Source organism: Typopeltis vanoorti, chromosome 24 (assembly GCF_054136105.1).
Source record: "Typopeltis vanoorti isolate ZY-2024b chromosome 24, IOZ_Tvanoo_1.0, whole genome shotgun sequence".
NCBI classification, from domain to species: Eukaryota; Metazoa; Arthropoda; class Arachnida; order Uropygi; family Thelyphonidae; genus Typopeltis; species Typopeltis vanoorti.
In genome coordinates, this window is record NC_143572.1 from 8,034,969 (window position 1) to 8,052,939 (window position 17,971).

Below are 17,971 nucleotides of genomic sequence, written 5' to 3' on the forward strand. Positions count from 1 at the left end.
TGATGTGGCAATGGCTACAATACGGATACGTTAAAACAGTATCAGAAGTATTTATTCTAGTAGCCCAGGAACAGGCATTACAAACCAATGCAATCAAAACAAAAATTTTGAACATCAATAATAACAGCAAATGCAGATTATGCAATCAGAAAGATGAGACTGTAGAACATCTAATCAGTGCCTGCAGCAAAATAGCTCAAACTGACTATTAATACCGCCATGATCAAGTGGCCAAAATAATTCATTGTCATGTATGCAAAAAATATGGCTTTCCTACTTCTGATAACTGGTGGCAGCATAAAATAGAGACTGTATTGGAAAGCGAAACAGCAAAAATTCTCTGGGACTTTAGAATACAAACTGATTGTCATTTGGAACACAATAGACCTGACATAACAATTATCGAACATCGACAGGTTTAGATTACTGATATCGCAGGACCCAGTGATAACAACATTAACAACAAAGAACTGGAAAAAATTACTAAATATCGAGATCTGGCAATCGAAGTTGGTCGACTGTGGCTTAAACACACCAAAGTCATTCCGATAGTTATCGGTGCACTTGGTGCAACTTCAAAGAAGCTGTCCAACTATTTACAGCAATTAAATATCAACGAAGTGCTCCCATATGACCTACAAAAAACAGCATTACTTGGAACAGTCCATATTTTACGACACTACCTGACGGACTATTCTTAGATTCTTGGGTAGAATCTGAATTGTTCTGTATCACCAGTCAAATTTTTTTTATATGATTATTTGTTTATCTTGTTTTGACTGTGTATCAATTATGTGAATAAAATAATAATAATAATATTGAATATCAGTATGTCATGGTATTACTTTTTAGCAGACTGATAAACACTAATAGCTGATGATATTTATATGTTTATAAAAATTAGCCGGTACACTTTTAAACGAAATTTATTTCTTATTATTATTTCAAAATTGTTCTGGATAATCAGCAGATATTCGTTTTTTTTTTTTTTTTTTTTCCCTCAAGATAATCTCTGTGTGTTCAGAATTATAGGTGGCAGGGAAACTTACGCGTGGATCAGCCGTTTCGACTTTCTCCGGTTGGAAGAAGCCGTGTGTTTGCGTGTTATGATGGCTTGATTTGACTGAATGGGATGTTTTGGGTTTGGAAATTACCCTTCTAACTTATTTTGAAGATGCTTTTGTTCAGTCTGTTCTATCGCTTTCATGGATTTATCAAAGTGTTTCTATTAATTGTTACTCTTGAAGTGTGTAATACTTCTGCAGGACTTGGTGAAGTGATTTATGCCATCAATGCTGGCGGAGAAGCCCACGTCGACGTGAACGGTGTGCATTATCGAAGGGACCCTCTTCATGGAAAAATCGGAACTGCGTCTGATTATGGAAAACAGTTGGTTATTAGCAGAGCTTCACGTTCAGATCAAATTTTATATCAGACTGAAAGGTATCATCATGCTTCATTTGGATATGAAATTCCAGTAAACCGGGATGGTGATTATGTGCTTGTTTTAAAATTTTGTGAAGTTTATTTTTCATCCCCTGGAATGAAGGTGAGATCTTCTCTGAACAGATGAATTCATTTTAAAAATAATTTACATTTATAATTTTCATGAGACGAATTCTTTGTAGTGATGTAGAGAGAATCCTAGAATTTTGCCTATAATATATATTCTGGTAATTATAATTATCCTATCTACATTATCAGAGGTTGGCGATGGGGTACGAGGGAAAAGCCTTATAGACCACATTTTTGTAGTCTATAGGGCTTCCCCCCCGTTCTACACAGTTAATTATAGTATTTAGGATTGAATATATTCCTCCTAATCATTTTGAAAGTATCTAGAAACGTAATGTTAGTTTGCAAGGAGTACGAGTAAGAAAACGTAATTCCAGAAAATTATATATCGTAATGCATAGAAATATATATATGTTACTTGTATTTCATTCCAGAATGCTGTTCATCATGTGTGCGTGTGTGTTGAGATAATTTATTTTTGAAGAAAAACAGACATCTGAAACTGACCAATCCTTGAAAGATTAGTGTTTGAATTAAGCAAAAGCTGTAATAATAGTTTTAATTTCAGCCAAAGTTGGAGCTTTTGGAGAGGTATCTGGCTAATAGTACAGCAGAGAATAACAAAGTAGAAGTGAAAAGAAAAAAAGTAAGAGTATAACAGTAAAAGTAAAAGAATAACAAAGTAGAAGTAAAAAGGAAAAAGTAAGAGTATTGGCGAATGGAAAAGGCAGAGTAACGTGATAGTATTGTGTGGCATTTCTATGATTATGAATATGCTTGATGAGCACATGAGGAAATAATCCTTTCCTGGTGCAAAAATATTAGTGGCACTGTCATATTTTTAAAAAATTAAGGCAAAAGTTAGGTAATAAAAGGCAAAAAGTATTGAATGTTAGAGATGAGAAAAAAGATTAGTGGAAGGGTAAATTTTTTTAGTCTTTTGTAGTTATCAGAGCTGAACATCGGAGTAAACTGAGGTGGACCATGGTTGCAAATGAGTCAGTTCATGAGATGTGTAGAAAGAATGTGTAAAGTTTAAAGTTTTTAGATGTTTGCATTAATTTGATATGGATGAAATAACTTGTACATGCACAAATGGATTGCATTTACTTGGATTTGGAGAAAGTTTGCTCACTAAGAATAGATGTACTAAATCAAGGAAACTAAAGCTATTAGGGAGGTTGCAGGTGATCATGTTTGCAGGTGCCCTTGAGACAGTTTGAGAAGAATCATAGAATCTTGAATTCAGTTTCTCAAGTTTAAAATCTGGGTAACTCATTAAACAATTAAAGGACCTGTGACCCCAAGAGGATTATACAAAGAAGTGTACTAATGCCAGAAGTATCAGGAACAAGGATGGATGATGTTTGGCATTAACTTAAATTGGTCAAAAATTATAGGCATTAGTGAGACTGATGATCAATAAAGATGTTGATGCAGATATAGAATGTGACAAACATTTTCACAGAGAATACAGAACATAGTTCGGGGATGGGTATATCATTAATGATAGTAGAAGGATTGCAACAAGTAAAATTCAGCAGTTGGATAGAGTTGAGGGAGGCAGTGCACTTTAAGCTATTTCTTGCAAAATAAAAGCAAAAAGGATAAACTATATAATGTACCCAAAAAACGTTTGTGGTTTTTCATAATAAAAATTAAACAACTGCAGAAATTTTCATAAAATGTTTTATTCACCAAAATAAGTGCCTTCACAATCTACAACTCTTTTGCAACAAGATACAAGTTTGTAAATTCCACTTTTATAAAACATTTTGTCTTTAGAAGTAATAAATCTAGCAACCTCTGCTCCAATCTCTGTTTTATTGCAGAATTATCTATATCATATGTGATTGTCTATCACCAAAAAAATGGGATAATTGTTTGGAGAAATGTCAAGAGAATATGGAGGATAAGGGAGTATCTCCCATTTTAAAGCACAAATCTTTTCACGGGTAAGTTTTGCAGTATGAAGTTTTGCATTGTCCTGTAAGAATAGCACTTTCTCCCCATTAGTCCTGGCTGTTTCTGAAGTAATACATCCTGCACAAGCTCAAGTTGCATTGAGTAGATCTCCGCTGTAATTGTTTGTCCTGCAGTGAGAAACTTGTGTACAATACTGGCTCTAGTCCACCACACACAAAGCATAGTCTTCTGGGGATAAAGCAGTGCCTTTGAAATGTACAGTACTGGATTGTTTGGTGACAGCCAATGATAAGTATGCTTCCTTTTAGCATACAAGATCCATTTTTTCTCACAAGTTAGCAAGTAATCCAAAAATAGCTTATTTTTATGACATGAAAGAAGTGAAGAACAAATTGATAGCCTTTGAAGTTTATTGTCATCTGATGTGGAACCCGTTTGCTTAGCTTCCATGATTTTCCCAGGTAATTCAAGTGTAAACAAATTGTTTCACCACTCCCAATAAACATTTGTGAAAGTTCTTGACATGATAATCTTGAATTATTTTCAACAGCGGCATGTAATTCTTCATTATCAATAATGGAGGGTCTTCCAGAACATAGTGCATTTTCAAGTGATTCATCACCAGAAACAATTTTTTTAAACCATTTCTGCGCAGTATGATCTGCTACCACATCTTTTCCAAATGCCCCACATATCTTACAGGACACTTCTGAAGCCTTCGAACTGAGTTTAAATTTGTGAAGCAAACAATCCCGAATTACACCAGGTTCAACTGATATTTTAAAAGGGTTCAAATGCACAGAAAAAGAGTACACACCAAGTTAGAGCTCACCTGTTGACTGATGTATATCTGTGTCTTATGACACACATGAAAAAATTGCGCTTGCAAACCATTACAAAATAAAACAAGTCATTGCAGCAAACTCTACCAAAAACTGCATAAACTTTTTTGGTTACCTGATAGGTAGATAAAGCTTTAGGCTATGGGATCAAAATGATATGTGGATGGTATGCATCAGCAAATTCTGACTGAGTGCAGGGTGAATAATTGTTATGGGGAGAACATAGATTGAAAGGGAAGAAAATTAATTTATGTGTCTATTGAGAAGTAATTAAAACAGCATCTGGTGGAAGGTATCCAGGCTTTGAGAGTTTTGGATTTTGTGAGAGCATCAGACATTGTGTGCATAATGTCTGATGTCTTAAGCTCGTGTCGTACGTGAAGCGGCAAAAGAATTGTCAGTGCCCTTGACCATTATGTTTAATTTGAGCCTCAGGACTGGGTCAGTCCCAAGGGGGTGAAAGAGGGGAAAATAGTTCCACTGCACAAAGGTGGTTCCAAGGCTGCTGTTGAAAATTACCGGCCAATCAGCATAACAGGAATCATTATCAAGGTCTTAGAGAAAATAGTCAAGAGGAAAATACAAGATTGGATAGAAGAAAATGGGATACTGTATCGGGGACAGCATGGTTTTGTGAAGGGTAGGTCATGCCTCAGTAACTTGCTCACGTATTATAACACAGTGACGGCTGAACTGGATAAGGGTAATGGGTTTACAGTGATTCTGCTGGACCTTGCTAAGGCCTTTGATAGGATACCACATGGAATTCTAATCAGTAAATTGCAGCATATGGGAATGGACATAGGGTTGGTGAGATGGATAGGAGGGTGGTTGACGGAGAGATATCAGAGAGTGGTTTACTCAGGAGTAGAGTCCACAAGACGGCCTGTGACTAGTGGTGTACCACAAGGATCTGTTCTTGGACCACTGCTGTTTAATTTGTTCATAAATGATATAGGAAAGGATCTGAGAGGAACAGTTCATTTGTTTGCGGATGATGCAAAGTTGGGTAGGGCAATAGTGAATGCAGATGACGTCAAAATTTTGCAGGGTGATTTGGATAGATTGGAGGTCTGGGCTAGGGAGAATGGATGTCAATTTAATGTGGCAAAATGTAAGGTTATGCATTTTGGGGTGAAAAGATGGGAGGCAGTTTACTGCATTGGTGGAACCGTGCTCCAGGAAATTGATGAGGCACGAGATTTAGGAGTGTTGGTGGATAAGGAATTGAAATTTAGGGGACACATTGCAAAAGTGGCCAAATCAGCTCATCAAATCACTTGGTTGCTGAAGAATACGTTGACAAGCAGAGACAAGCAGGTTATTGTTCCTCTGTATCGAGCCTTGATAAGACCTCATCTCGACTACTGTGCTCAGATTTGGTCACCTAGGTTTCTTCTTGATGGGGAGGAGGTGGAGAGGATCCAGAGGCGAGTGACCAAGATGATAGCAGGTCTGTGGAATGAACCGTATGAGAACAGGTTGAGGATTTGTGGGTTGCAAAAATTGGTTGATAGGCGGAGGAGGGGAGATATGATTGAGACATTCAAATTACTGAAGGGTTTCTATAAAATTAATTCAGAAGATATTTTTGAGAACAGGGCTGGTTGTGGGAGGACTAGGGGACATCCATGGAAACTGGGCAAAAGTGTGGTTAGTAAAGGTGTTAGAGCTGGGTTCTTTACTTTTAGAGTAGTGAATGAGTGGAATGCGCTCCCTGAGTCTGTGGTGGATGCTGTGACAGTGAATGAGTTTAAGGCGAGGTATGATAGATACTGTATGAATGTCGAATAGTTGTGATGAAAATGATTTGGGGCCTCCCTCGATGAGTCTAATGACTCCCTGGAGTTGCCCGTAATAATAATAATAATAATAATAATAATAATAAGGTAATCACTTTGACTCTGATTAGAGAAATTGATCATGCAGTCTTAACTTGAGGAGGAGCTAAAGCTTGTGGTTGACAAACTCAGGAAGCATCTTGGAAAGATGTTTCCAGATGAGAAAGTAGTGCATGGAAAATAGGCAAGGGATATTTAAAGAAAACACCGTTGGATTGCATACCCACAGGGCCGGTCCGAGAGTATCTGATGCCCCAAGGCAAAGAAAATTTAGGCCCCCCCCTATACATTGTCTCTCTATATATATTTTGTCATACTCGCACAAGCACACGTACATCTACACATGTGGATATTTAATAAAAATAATATCATTATGAACATTAAAAAAATTTATTTTTTTAATGTTATTTATTTTCCAGAAGGAGGAAAAATCTCTGCACTTGAGGTTAAGTATACAAAGAGCAGTGGAGTGGAAGAAATAGAGAAAGGCGAAAATAATGTAGGATCATCAGTGATCACAGGACGGCTTGACTTATTCAGTTTTTTATTATTAATCAAGGTTTTACTAATATTTTTCAAAGGTTATAATTTTTCCCCGAACTATGTAGCAAAATCTGGTGCACCGAAGTTTTAGCGCTCTTAGGTGATTGCCTAGGTTCGCCTAATGATAAAAACCAGCCCTGCATACCTAGGGTGGGTGTTGAATGGATGATTTCCATTATTAAACAGGATCTGAAAAAAAAAATAATAAAAATTATTGTGATGGGTATTTATATAAAGGTACACAGTGATCAGCAAGTTCATGAGTGGTACAAGCACAGGCAATAACAGTGACTAGCATGGCAAGTGAGGTAAAATCAGATTATAGGGGAAATTAACGGACCAGGCCAAAGCAAATCCTATGAAAAGGGGTTCTCTCACTACATGACAGGTGAAGAAAAAATGATTTAGGAAGGATAACTGTAACATGGTAGGGAAGTGACAGAAGCCAGTTCTCAGCTTATGATGTGGCAGGGATGAATGCTGGTCTTGAAATTCAAGCTTACTCTTGTTATCATTCAGGGAGTGAGAGGTGTGATTGAAGTCTGATTAGCAGAATAATGAATTATTGACCATTTAAAATTATATGTTTAGAAATTTATATATATTTAATCATACAATTTCAACATTTACTTTACAAATGATATTCTATCTTTTTCAATTTAGCTACTTGAATACACATTCTACCCTACGGTTCTTCTTTATGAACTGGTCGATGACATCGTCATAAAAAGTTGGTTGTAACTTAATTTTCCCCAAGCAACACGCACACTTGTAAAGGGTGGCTGAAGCTACTTTGGCTGCGTATGGCCTGTGTTTAAGACAACGCGAAGAGAGCAGAAATGGCTATGCGCGCACATGAAATCACAGTGCTGCAGAGAGGACCTGGAAGCTCCTTCAACCAAGCAAGCCAAGGTAGCTTTGACTAGATGAGCAAGCATCGGCCTTCGATACACAACGCAAAGCTCAATTATTGCCATGCAAGCTTAAGATGTCTCCTGTCTACAAAACTAAAAGCCTAAATGGAATGCTTGTAATATTTATTAACAAATAAATATTACTTCTTTCTCAGTTAATGAGCTTGCACAACAAGCATGGAGAATTCACCCCTGTGATGTGGTTCCATTCTGGTGGTCCTGTTATAAGTCAAAAATCACTACATGAATGGATATGCTAACAGTTATCATGCCTGAAAGCTAAAATATTTAGTTCTGTTTTGTTATATGTTTCACTAATTTTTCTCTTTTATGACTTATTTTAATTGTATTAACAATTTTATCACAGAGATGTTTTATTGACTGCTTATATTTAGCTGAATTTCAACTCAGCATCATCAGAGCACAATAGACAAAAGATCTGAAGTCCTATTTTCTGGGCACCCTCTAATGGGAAAAAAAAAAAAAAAAAAAAAAAGCAATGGCTTTGAAGAATTCTCCCAACCTTAACAAATATGGTGGCATTAATTTGACAAAAATTTGGGAGACTGTTATCTTAAGAGAAACTCCCATATAGCTGTTTTTTTCGTTAGAGGTTGCCAAGAAAATAGAACTTTAGATCTTTTGTCTGTTGTTTCACTCATTCACTGTCGCGTGTACAAGTGTGTTGTGCTCTGATGATGCCAAGTTGAAATTCAGCAAAATATAAGCAAAACATCTCTTTGATAAACTGTCACATGTACAAGTGTGTTGTGCTCTGATGATGCTGAGTTGAAATTCAGCGAAATATAAGCAGTTAATAAAACATCTCTTTGATAAAATTGTGTGGTGTTGTTAATACCATTAAACATAAGTCTTGAATAACCATCAACAACTAAGCTTATCTGTTAGATTGAATTTTTCTCTTTGTTTGTAGTGAAATACTACATTGTACAACTTATGAAAAAAAAAAGTTGTGTATATAGTGCTATACTGTAATTATTATTATTATTATTATTTAGGCCTCCAAGGAGTCAAAAGACTCATCGCGGGAGGTGCTTCCTAGGAAACACGAGTCTATCAAGACTCAACGTGGGAGGTCCCTCCTAGGAAACACAAAGTCTATCATACCACTCCTTGAACTCATTCACCGTTCTCACTCTCACCTCTCAATCAGGCAATGCATTCCACGTTTCAACCACCCTCCATGCAAAGAAACCACTCCTCACCCTCTTCTTGCTCACAGTTTCCTTTCGTAACTTCCAGGGATGGCCCCTTGTCATCACTTCTTCCTGCTGTTCAACCAAGCAAAAGAACTTCCCAGTGTCAACCCTGTAACCACCTCTCAACAGTTTAAAAGTCTCAGTCATATCACCTCTCCTTCTATCCACCAAACTCTGCATTCCACATTCCCTCAGCTGATTCTCATAACTAACATTGTACAGTCCTGAAACTGTCTTTGTTATCCGCCTCTGTACCCTTTCCACAGTTAATCAAATTCTGGGGACCAAATTTGAGAACAATAGTCTAAGTCGGGTCTAATCAGGGTCCTATACAATGGAATGATAACTCTTTTATCTCTGCAGGTCAGCATCCTTCTCATTATTGCAGCAATTCTTTGTGTTACCTTCACCACCTTTGCAATATGTCCCTTAAATTTCAGGTTTCTATCAATCATCAACCCCAGATCTCTTGTCTTCCTTACTTCCTCCAGTATATCTCCTCCAATAGAGTATGCAGCATCCCATCGATGTGTCCCAAACTTCAAACATTTTGTTGCATTAAACCGACACCTCCATTCATTTGCCCATCTGCCTAGCTTATTCAAATCCTCTTGCATGACTACCACATCTGCATTATTACTAATAACCCTTCGCATCATCCGCAAACAACTGAGCATCCCCCTGCAATCCACTGACAGTGTCATTGATATAAAGGTTAAACAATATAGGTTTAACCATACACAACTCTGATACCTATTGGACAGCCAATCCTGAATTCATTTGACCAACTTGTCATCCAAACTCATGTGCTGCAACTTAAGTATCAGCTTATCATGTGGCAACCTGTTATATGGCTTCGCTAAATCCAAGAAAATGGCAGTATATGCCTTTCCCTCATCTACTGCTCTTGTAACTTTATTATAAAAGGCTAGCATATTATTAAAACAAGCGTGCCCCTCACAAATTCATGTTGACTCTCACAGATAACATTAGCCTCATATGCCCAATGTTGTATATGGTCCCTAACTAATTTCTCCAAGATCTTGGCAACTACTGATGACACACAAACTGGCCTATAATTAGACACTTCCAGTCTGCTACCACCCTTATGCAATGGCATTATCTTACCTTCTTTCCATTCCCTGGGCAACTTTCCTTTAGCCAGACTTTCATTGAAAAGCCAGGTCAAAGGAACTGTCAATTCCTTGAGCATATTCTCTCAAAACTCGTGATGAAATACCATCCAGTCCCACAGCTTTACTGACATCCAGAGTACTCAGTATTTGGAACATGTTCTCCTCTAAACCTCGAACGTGCCCTATTCCTCTAGTATTAAAATTTACTTCTCCATGATGAAATATACCAATAAAGTGTTTATTGAACAATTCCACTATGTCCTGTGCATCAGTCACTCTATTCCCTCTATATATTCACTCTATATAATGAATAATGAAACATGAAAAATAATGAATAAGGAAGTATGGCGTTTCTGTACATTTACCAATAAATTAATAAGCTGGAAACACATGGAGCAAGAGTAATTCTCCAAAGCTGTTGCTTTATTAATTGAATATTTCATCACAAGAGGCAGGGGAAACTAAGTAATCAACAGCAAATTCTTCATATTCAGAAATTGCAACAAATTCTTTTTCGTCTGCAACTCTCTGTGCATATATCTCAGTAAGGTCTTCGTTCAAGCTCTTCCACAGTTTCTAACAGATGGTCTATATCTTCATTATCAAACTCTGACTCTAGTTAGGAACACTGTCTTGTCGCCAATTATCTGATAAGGCTTTGTTTTTTGCTTATTCGATTCACATGAATGTCTGGACATATATTTTTAGTAGCTTCCAAACTCTGTTCATACACTCTGCTGGCTTTTCATATCAGATGCTTCTCCCAAAAGACCAAAGGTTTTCTCAGCCTCAGTAACAACAATAGTCTGAGCAGAAGTATTTCTTAAATATGTCTTGAAGACAGCAATAAGATTTTGGTTCATGGGTTTCAGGAGCAAGGTGGTATTCAGTTTTTGTTGAAAATTTTTCCACTTGGTTCTGCTATAAATTAAAGATACCAAGAAATTATATACTTGGTTTAATCCTGTATCCAAGTGTAAGCAAACACAGTTTGCACCTAAAGTATTTTCAGGACTGGGGCAATTCATGGTCAAGGTGATATGACTTCACGTCACTTGCCTTGGTATCCCATAATGCAAAGTACATCTTGCGGACATGTATAATGCTATGCATTATGGGAAGGGTCACTACCCAGACTGGTTCCAACCTTTATTGAGGTCTCATCAGTGGGAGCCAGACCCAGAGGTGTGATACCAAGGTTGAAGTAATGCAGAAGTCATATTTTCATATACGAGTTGCCAAAAAGTGTTACACCATATTATTAAAATACTCTGGATTAGAGATAGGTAGTTGTTGAAAGTTTTTCCAATTGGTTATACCATAAATTAAAGATACCAAGAAATTATATACTTGGTTTAATCCTTTATCCAAATGGTATTTTTTGTGGTATTCAATTAATGGAATTGGCAGGAACGAGTACAAGTGGTCAAAGTCACATATGTAGTAAGTTGAGGACTGACTGTAATTGAAATATCGAATGATCACATTGTTATCATACACTGTTGAGTACAATAGAAAAATTTCCCTTGTATTACAAGATCAAACCACTTACCAGGATATTCTCAGAACCTTACCAATAGCCATATCAGCAAACTTAATTCTTTACTCGACATAGTGATCAGTTGGGATCACTATGTTGAGTGATTAAAAATTGAAGACCAATGTTGGAAGAACCCCACATTTCTATGGGCTATCAAAACTCCACAAAGGAGCAGTCCCACTTGGGCTCATAGTTGACTGTATAGACACACAGAGAAATTCATCACAGTTTGGCAAAAATAAAACCTTACTCTTCTGCTAGCAGAATACATTGCCAGTTTTGACATCCAGTCCTTATTTATTTGTGTATCTTTGGATGACACTCTCAACTGTTATCAGAATAGTTCCCTCCAGACATAGTCAAACTATTCAACTTTGTCATGCACTGAGGCTATTTCATCTGTAGAAGCCATTTCTACAAACAGATCTGAGGTACTGTTATTGGAAGACTCCCTATTCTCTTCATTACAACCTGAACCTTCCTTTTGGGTATGCTATGTGGATAATGTGTTTCGCATTCAGCTATACTTAGAAGCAACGCTACCGACTTTATTATCAAAATCAACAGTCTACACCCATGCATCAACTTCACCATGAAAAAGAAAAGGATGAAAAATTAGCTTTCCAGGACATTCTCCTTTCCCTTTCGTCATCTGGAACACTTACAACATCTGTTCACCATAAACCTACCTTCACAGGCTGCTACATACAACAAGATTGAGCCTATCATCATCATGCTTATCAAGGATTTAGGCCTATGTCCCATTCTGGTCACTCTAGGCCTAAAGAGTACGTCATGGTTTTCTTTTTCCTAATGGTTTGTAATTTAATGCTTGTTTTAGCTTATTATCCATCTAAAAAAAAATAGGCATCTCCAAATCTTTGCTTATTAGAGCACATGTTATCTTGCTCTAGTTCCCAAGCTCTCCAACAAGATTAAATCCAAGAACCCTGAATTTGTATGGCAGGTCCTATCCCCATATAATGCAGGCATCTTAGAGTCTGTTGCATAGATCTTGAAAAGATACAGTTTAGTTCCTACATTCTTTCCTATCAACGTAATCAAATCTCCTGGTTGCCATCCATGAAAAATAAACCGTCCCCTCTGGTGTTTACCAGGTTAAGTGTAAGCACCTCTGCTTGTACTCTGGACAAATAGGACATTCTTTTGAAAAACAAAAGAATGTCCTATATTAATACAAGAAAAACTTGTATCAGCAACAATAAACCTGAAAAATCTGGCCTTGCTCAGCATGAAGTGGACACTGAACACAATAGCCTCTGGTCCAGTACTCACATTTTTACATCTGTGTCAATTTAGGCTTGAATGGTTATTGAAAGAGAGTGCACTTCCCAAACCTAAATCAGAATGACTTCCTATCTATGGCCATGATTTGGGAGAGGCTTAGAATATGCCCCACTCCACTGTATCCACCAGGTTTGTTTTTCTGGAGGTAAAATGAGTAGAGCGATTGAGGTGTTTATGAGGAGTAAGTGAGCAAAAGAGTTGGTAGTGGTAATAGGGACATATGACTTGACCAAGGAAAGGGAAAGAGGACAAGGAAAACGTAAGATTGGATATCAGTTGAGAAGGATAAAACATAATAGTGTGATAGAAAAGGTAGTCAGCGTGTTGCCCATGTGTGACAGCAGTGATGAGATGAAGCAGAAAGCAAAGATTGTGAATGATATGTTCGTGGAAATGTGCGAGGAGAAAGGACTGTGGTTTGTTAATGTGTGGAATGAGTTTGAAGCAGGAATAAACTATATAAGAGTGATGGACTGCATTTGAATGGTTTTGGTGCAAATCATTTGGCGAGACTGCTGTTGGAAGGGAGAGTAATGAGCAGGGAATGAATCTGAGCAAGTAAGAAGTGATGTGAAAGAGTGGTAGAGTAAGGAAGGAGCGATCGAAGTGGTGCTGATGAATGAAGAAATGGGTAGCATGAGTACAGAGAGTGAGAGAACAAGAGCGCAAGACTAACATGGAAATGGGAAGACTCAGGGTGGACAGGGGGAACACAGTGTGAGAAAGGCTGATGCTCCAAGAGGATGTGAATGTGTGTGTGTGTAGACAAAAAGGGAAGGGGATGACCTGGGATCTAGGGAAAACAGTCGGATTTGAAGAAGGTTCTAGGATGAATAAGGAAAAAAGAAATGGCCCAAGGAAAGTATGGAGAAGTTACACCTAATAAGTGGTATCAGTGAAATTTGTTATAGATCCAGGAATGAGCTGTTTTGTTGTATACAATCATTTTTGTTCACCCAAAAATTGTGAATAAGTGAGACATGGTTGGATGAGGATGACATTCTGACAAGAATAGAGATGGAAGGGTCTGATGTATTTCATGAAGATAGAAAGAGTAAAAAGTGAGGGTGCTATTTATGATAGAAAAAGAGTTATGTATAAAACAGAAAAAGAGATGGCAGTGGTAGAGATGGAAATGGTTTTGAGGCAGTATGGTGTGAGATAGAAGTGAATAGAATGAAATACTAAGTCCAATGTTGCTATACACCTTGTCACGTGAATGTAGTGACTATGCAATGTATAATCAAATTAGTCAAGCAAATAAGAAAAGGATGATCATTACAGGTGATTTTAATTATGGCAATATAGACTGAGATGATGAGAGCAACTGGAAGTAAAGAAAATGAATTTCTCAAGTTTTGAGGGACAACTACCTCAGGCAGTATGTAACAGAGGGCACATGAGGATTGAGGGTCTTGCATTTGATCATCTCATCAAAGGATGTTATTATAAATGAGGTGTCAAATCACCCTTCAGTTCGTGAGAGTGACCATGAAGTTGCCATCAGTGTGAGGAAAGGGTATGTGTGGAACTACAAGACTGGTGATTATGAGGAGCTCAGGAGATAGCTTGCAGCTATAGCATGGAATGAGGAGTTGGGTGGAAAAGAGAATGCTGCTTGGGTGATATTCAAGAACTGTCTAGTAGAAGCAATGTCTAAATGTATTCCAAGGGTCAGAAGGTTAAATAGGGTAGGTGTAATCTCAATTCCATGAGATTACAAAGAACAGACAGGGAGGATGACTTGGTTGGTAAGGATAGCAAAAGTGAAGTATGAGCAGCAGGAGGAGACTGACTGTAAGTTAGCAATAGGTATATGGAGATGTTAATAAGGCTGTGGGACTTGAGATATATCACCACATATTTTGAAAGAATGTCCCAAGGAGTTGAAAGCTGCCTTGGGTCAAATTCTAAAGAAGTGGAAGGAAGGCAAGATTGTGCCACTTTGTATGGGAGGTGACAGAACTCAAGCATCAAATTATAGGCCTATATGTGTCAGTTGTTGTGATTGAAGTGTTGGAGAGGCTGGTTAGAACCAGTATTCAGAATTGGGTTGACAATAGTGTATTATCTTTGATGGGCAGCATGGATTTGCTAAAAGGAGGCCATGTTTTAGCATGGAGTAGAGCAGTTCTTGCCTTTACAATAAGGCTTCATTGGACAAAGGAGATAGATAGATTACTGCATGTTAAGTTGATAGTCAAACCAGACTAGATGGGATTGGATATTAGACTGGCACATTGGATTGGAGATTGGCTGTCTGATAAGTTTCAGCCATTTGTGTATGGGGAAGCAATATCTCGAAAGAGGAAAGTCACTAATGGTGTGCCTCAGCAATCTGTTTTAGAGCCATTGCTGTTTAACCTGTATGTTAATGATATTGGGGAAGGTTTGGATGGGGATGTTTAATTTGCAAATGATGCAAATTTGGGATGAACTATGAGAGTAGAGCAGTTCTTGCCTTACAAGAAGACTTGCATAGATTGAATGAGTGGGCACGGAAGTGGGGATGTCAGTTCACTGTTACAAAATGGAAGATTTTAAAATTTGGGGAACAAAGATAGGATGTAGAATTTATGCTTGATGGAGATATATTGTTGGAGATGGAGGAAATAGATATTGGGGTGAACGGTGGATAAGAATCTAAAATTTAGAGAACACATTGCCAGAATTGTGAGGGCAATGCAATAAATTCTGGGAATGATGCAGAGGACACTGACTTGTAGAAGTAAGAAGATTTTGGTTCCATTTATATGGCACTGATTATGTCACATATGGACTACTGTGCACAGATTTGGCCACCTGGTTTTCAAAAGGACAAAGAGATGTTGGAAAAGGTCCAGAGGTGATTGACTAAGGTGGTTTCTGATCTCTGGGATGTTGAATATGAAGAAAGGTTGACAAGATGCAATTTATAGAGTCTAGTGCAGTGCTTCCCAAACTTATGGATGCCAAGGCCCCCTTTGGAAAAATTAAAATATTTCACAGCCCCCATCGAAAAAAAAATCATAATATAGACATATATTATTATAGTATTTATTGTATTTATATTCAATACAATTTATATTCAAGATTTTGTGTTTGTAAGCTTTTTTGTGCCTTCTTATCAATACCTTTGAAATGAAACATATGAATAAGCATATATTTACCAATATTCATTAATCGGCGAAATATGCAAGAAGCAAAATTTGTGAACCAACACCAATGTGTGATTTTGTCCATTAAAATATAAAAAAGAACAAAAAAGAAATAATAAAAATTAAATACGTTTCTTTTAAGATTAAAAAAAATCTACTTAGTCTTAAAACATAAATTTGTTTTCATTATTTCACGGCCCCCCTCAACAAAACGTATGGCCCCTAAAGGGGCCGTGGCTTACAGCTTGGGAAGTGCTGGTCTAGTGGATAGGAGGAAGAGGGGTGATATAGAGACGTACAAGTTAGTAAGGGGAGTTATAGGATCAATACTGAAGAGGTTTTTCATAAAATTATGGGAGATTGGAGAAGGTCATCCTTGAAGGCTCTATAAGGAGGGTGTGAAAAGCAGGTTTTTTGCATAGAGATTTGTGAATGATTGAAATGCATCTGCTGATAGTGTCTGCAGAGAATTTCTAATGTATTTAAGGGAAGGTATAATGAGCTGTGTGTAAAGTTGACTTGAAGAGATGAATTTTTAAATTATCTGCCTTTCAAGCTACCCACAATACATAGTATTGTAGGTGAGCTAAGATTACTATATGTTTACCACCCTTTGTTGGTAGAATTAAAAAAAAAACCAACATATATTTGTCTAGTCTTTTTTCCTCTCCTGGTATACACACACACACACACACACCAGGAATGGAGAGATGGCCTGTGTATCTCAGTGGAAGTGGCACTTGCATCCTCTGCACTAAGTCGCTCGAAGTTGGACTTAGGTTCAAGTCTAGTCACTGACTGGAGGAACTTTTTCTAAGCCTATCTGTGACCTGTTCCCCAGTTAGTTGAGATCTGGCATGGGAAAGTTGAAGATTTTTTCTCCCACTTGCCCATGCTTTTCAGCTTAATCTGGGAGATTTTTTTCTCCCAGAAACTGAGGTATTTTTTTTTATTCCATAAACTCAAGAAAATTGACCGTAGAACCCACATTATTTCAGACAGTAACACATCCTGTTATGGTAGGTACCAAAAGATGGCAGCATTTGTTTGCCCATCTCTTCATCAGTGCCGTATTTAATTAGTGATCGACATGGGCCAGCTATCTCTGATTGACTACCAGTCGAGATTGAACTGCCCACAGTCTCCCAAAGCTAGATTGGGTTAAAAGGCCTCGCCTACTCCCTATAAGGGAATAAAAAGCATTAGCTGATTTATTTTATTTTATACCAGGAGAGGAAAAAAAGACTATATATATATATAAGACCTCATCTCGACTACTGTGCCCAGATTTGGTCACCTCAGTTCCTTCTTGATGGGGAGGAGGTGGAGAGGATCCAGAGGTGAGTGACTAAGATGGTAACAGGTCTATGGAATGAACCATATGAGAACAGGTTGAAGATTTGTGGGTTGCAGAAACTAGTTGATAGGCGGAGGAGGGGAGATATGATTGAGACATTCAAATTGCTAAAGGGATTCTATAGGATTAATTCAGAGGATATTTTTGAGATCAGGACTGGTGGTGGGAGAACTAGGGGACACCTATGGAAGCTGGGCAAGAGTGTGGTTAGCAGGGGTGTTAGAGCTGGGTTCTTTACTTTTAGAGTGGTAAATGAGTGGAATAAGCTGCCAGAGTCTGTTGTGGGTGCTATGACTGTGAATGAGTTCAAGACAAGGTATGATAGATACTGTGAGAATGTAATCGCATAGTTGTGTGGACATGATGTTTAGGGCCTCCCTCGATGAGTCTAAGGACTTCTGGAGTCACCCTAAATAATAATAATAATAATATATATATATGTATGTAAAAGACGTGAGAGTCAGGCATGTAACTGTTATCGCATTACACTTGCCTCAGTTCTATCAACATTGACAGTAATCTTCCTTATCACCTATGAGCCAACCAGTTAATCACTTACCATCAGTATGGATTCCACAACACACCTATATAAACTCAAACTTTATGTTATTTGGTCAGTCCTCTACCTTTTGCAACTGGAATCAGTTTCCTCTTGGTTTGTTGCATATCATGTTGGGTGACTTCCTTTCTCC

At 37.7% G+C, this 17,971-nt stretch overlaps 1 protein-coding gene across 2 annotated transcripts in view; it reads left to right on the forward strand.

The window, feature by feature from the left end:
* Nucleotides 1-1,094: 1,094 nt before the first annotated feature.
* Nucleotides 1,095-17,971, forward strand: part of LOC150092911 (malectin-A) — a 168,109-nt gene continuing 151,232 nt past the window's right edge. For both annotated transcript variants that reach the window (XM_090413265.1, XM_090413266.1), the window contains exon 1: nt 1,095-1,549. In XM_090413265.1, coding sequence (XP_090269391.1) covers nt 1,175-1,549 — 375 coding nt within the window. In that variant the 5' untranslated portion in view covers nt 1,095-1,174. The remainder of the gene's footprint in view (nt 1,550-17,971) is intronic.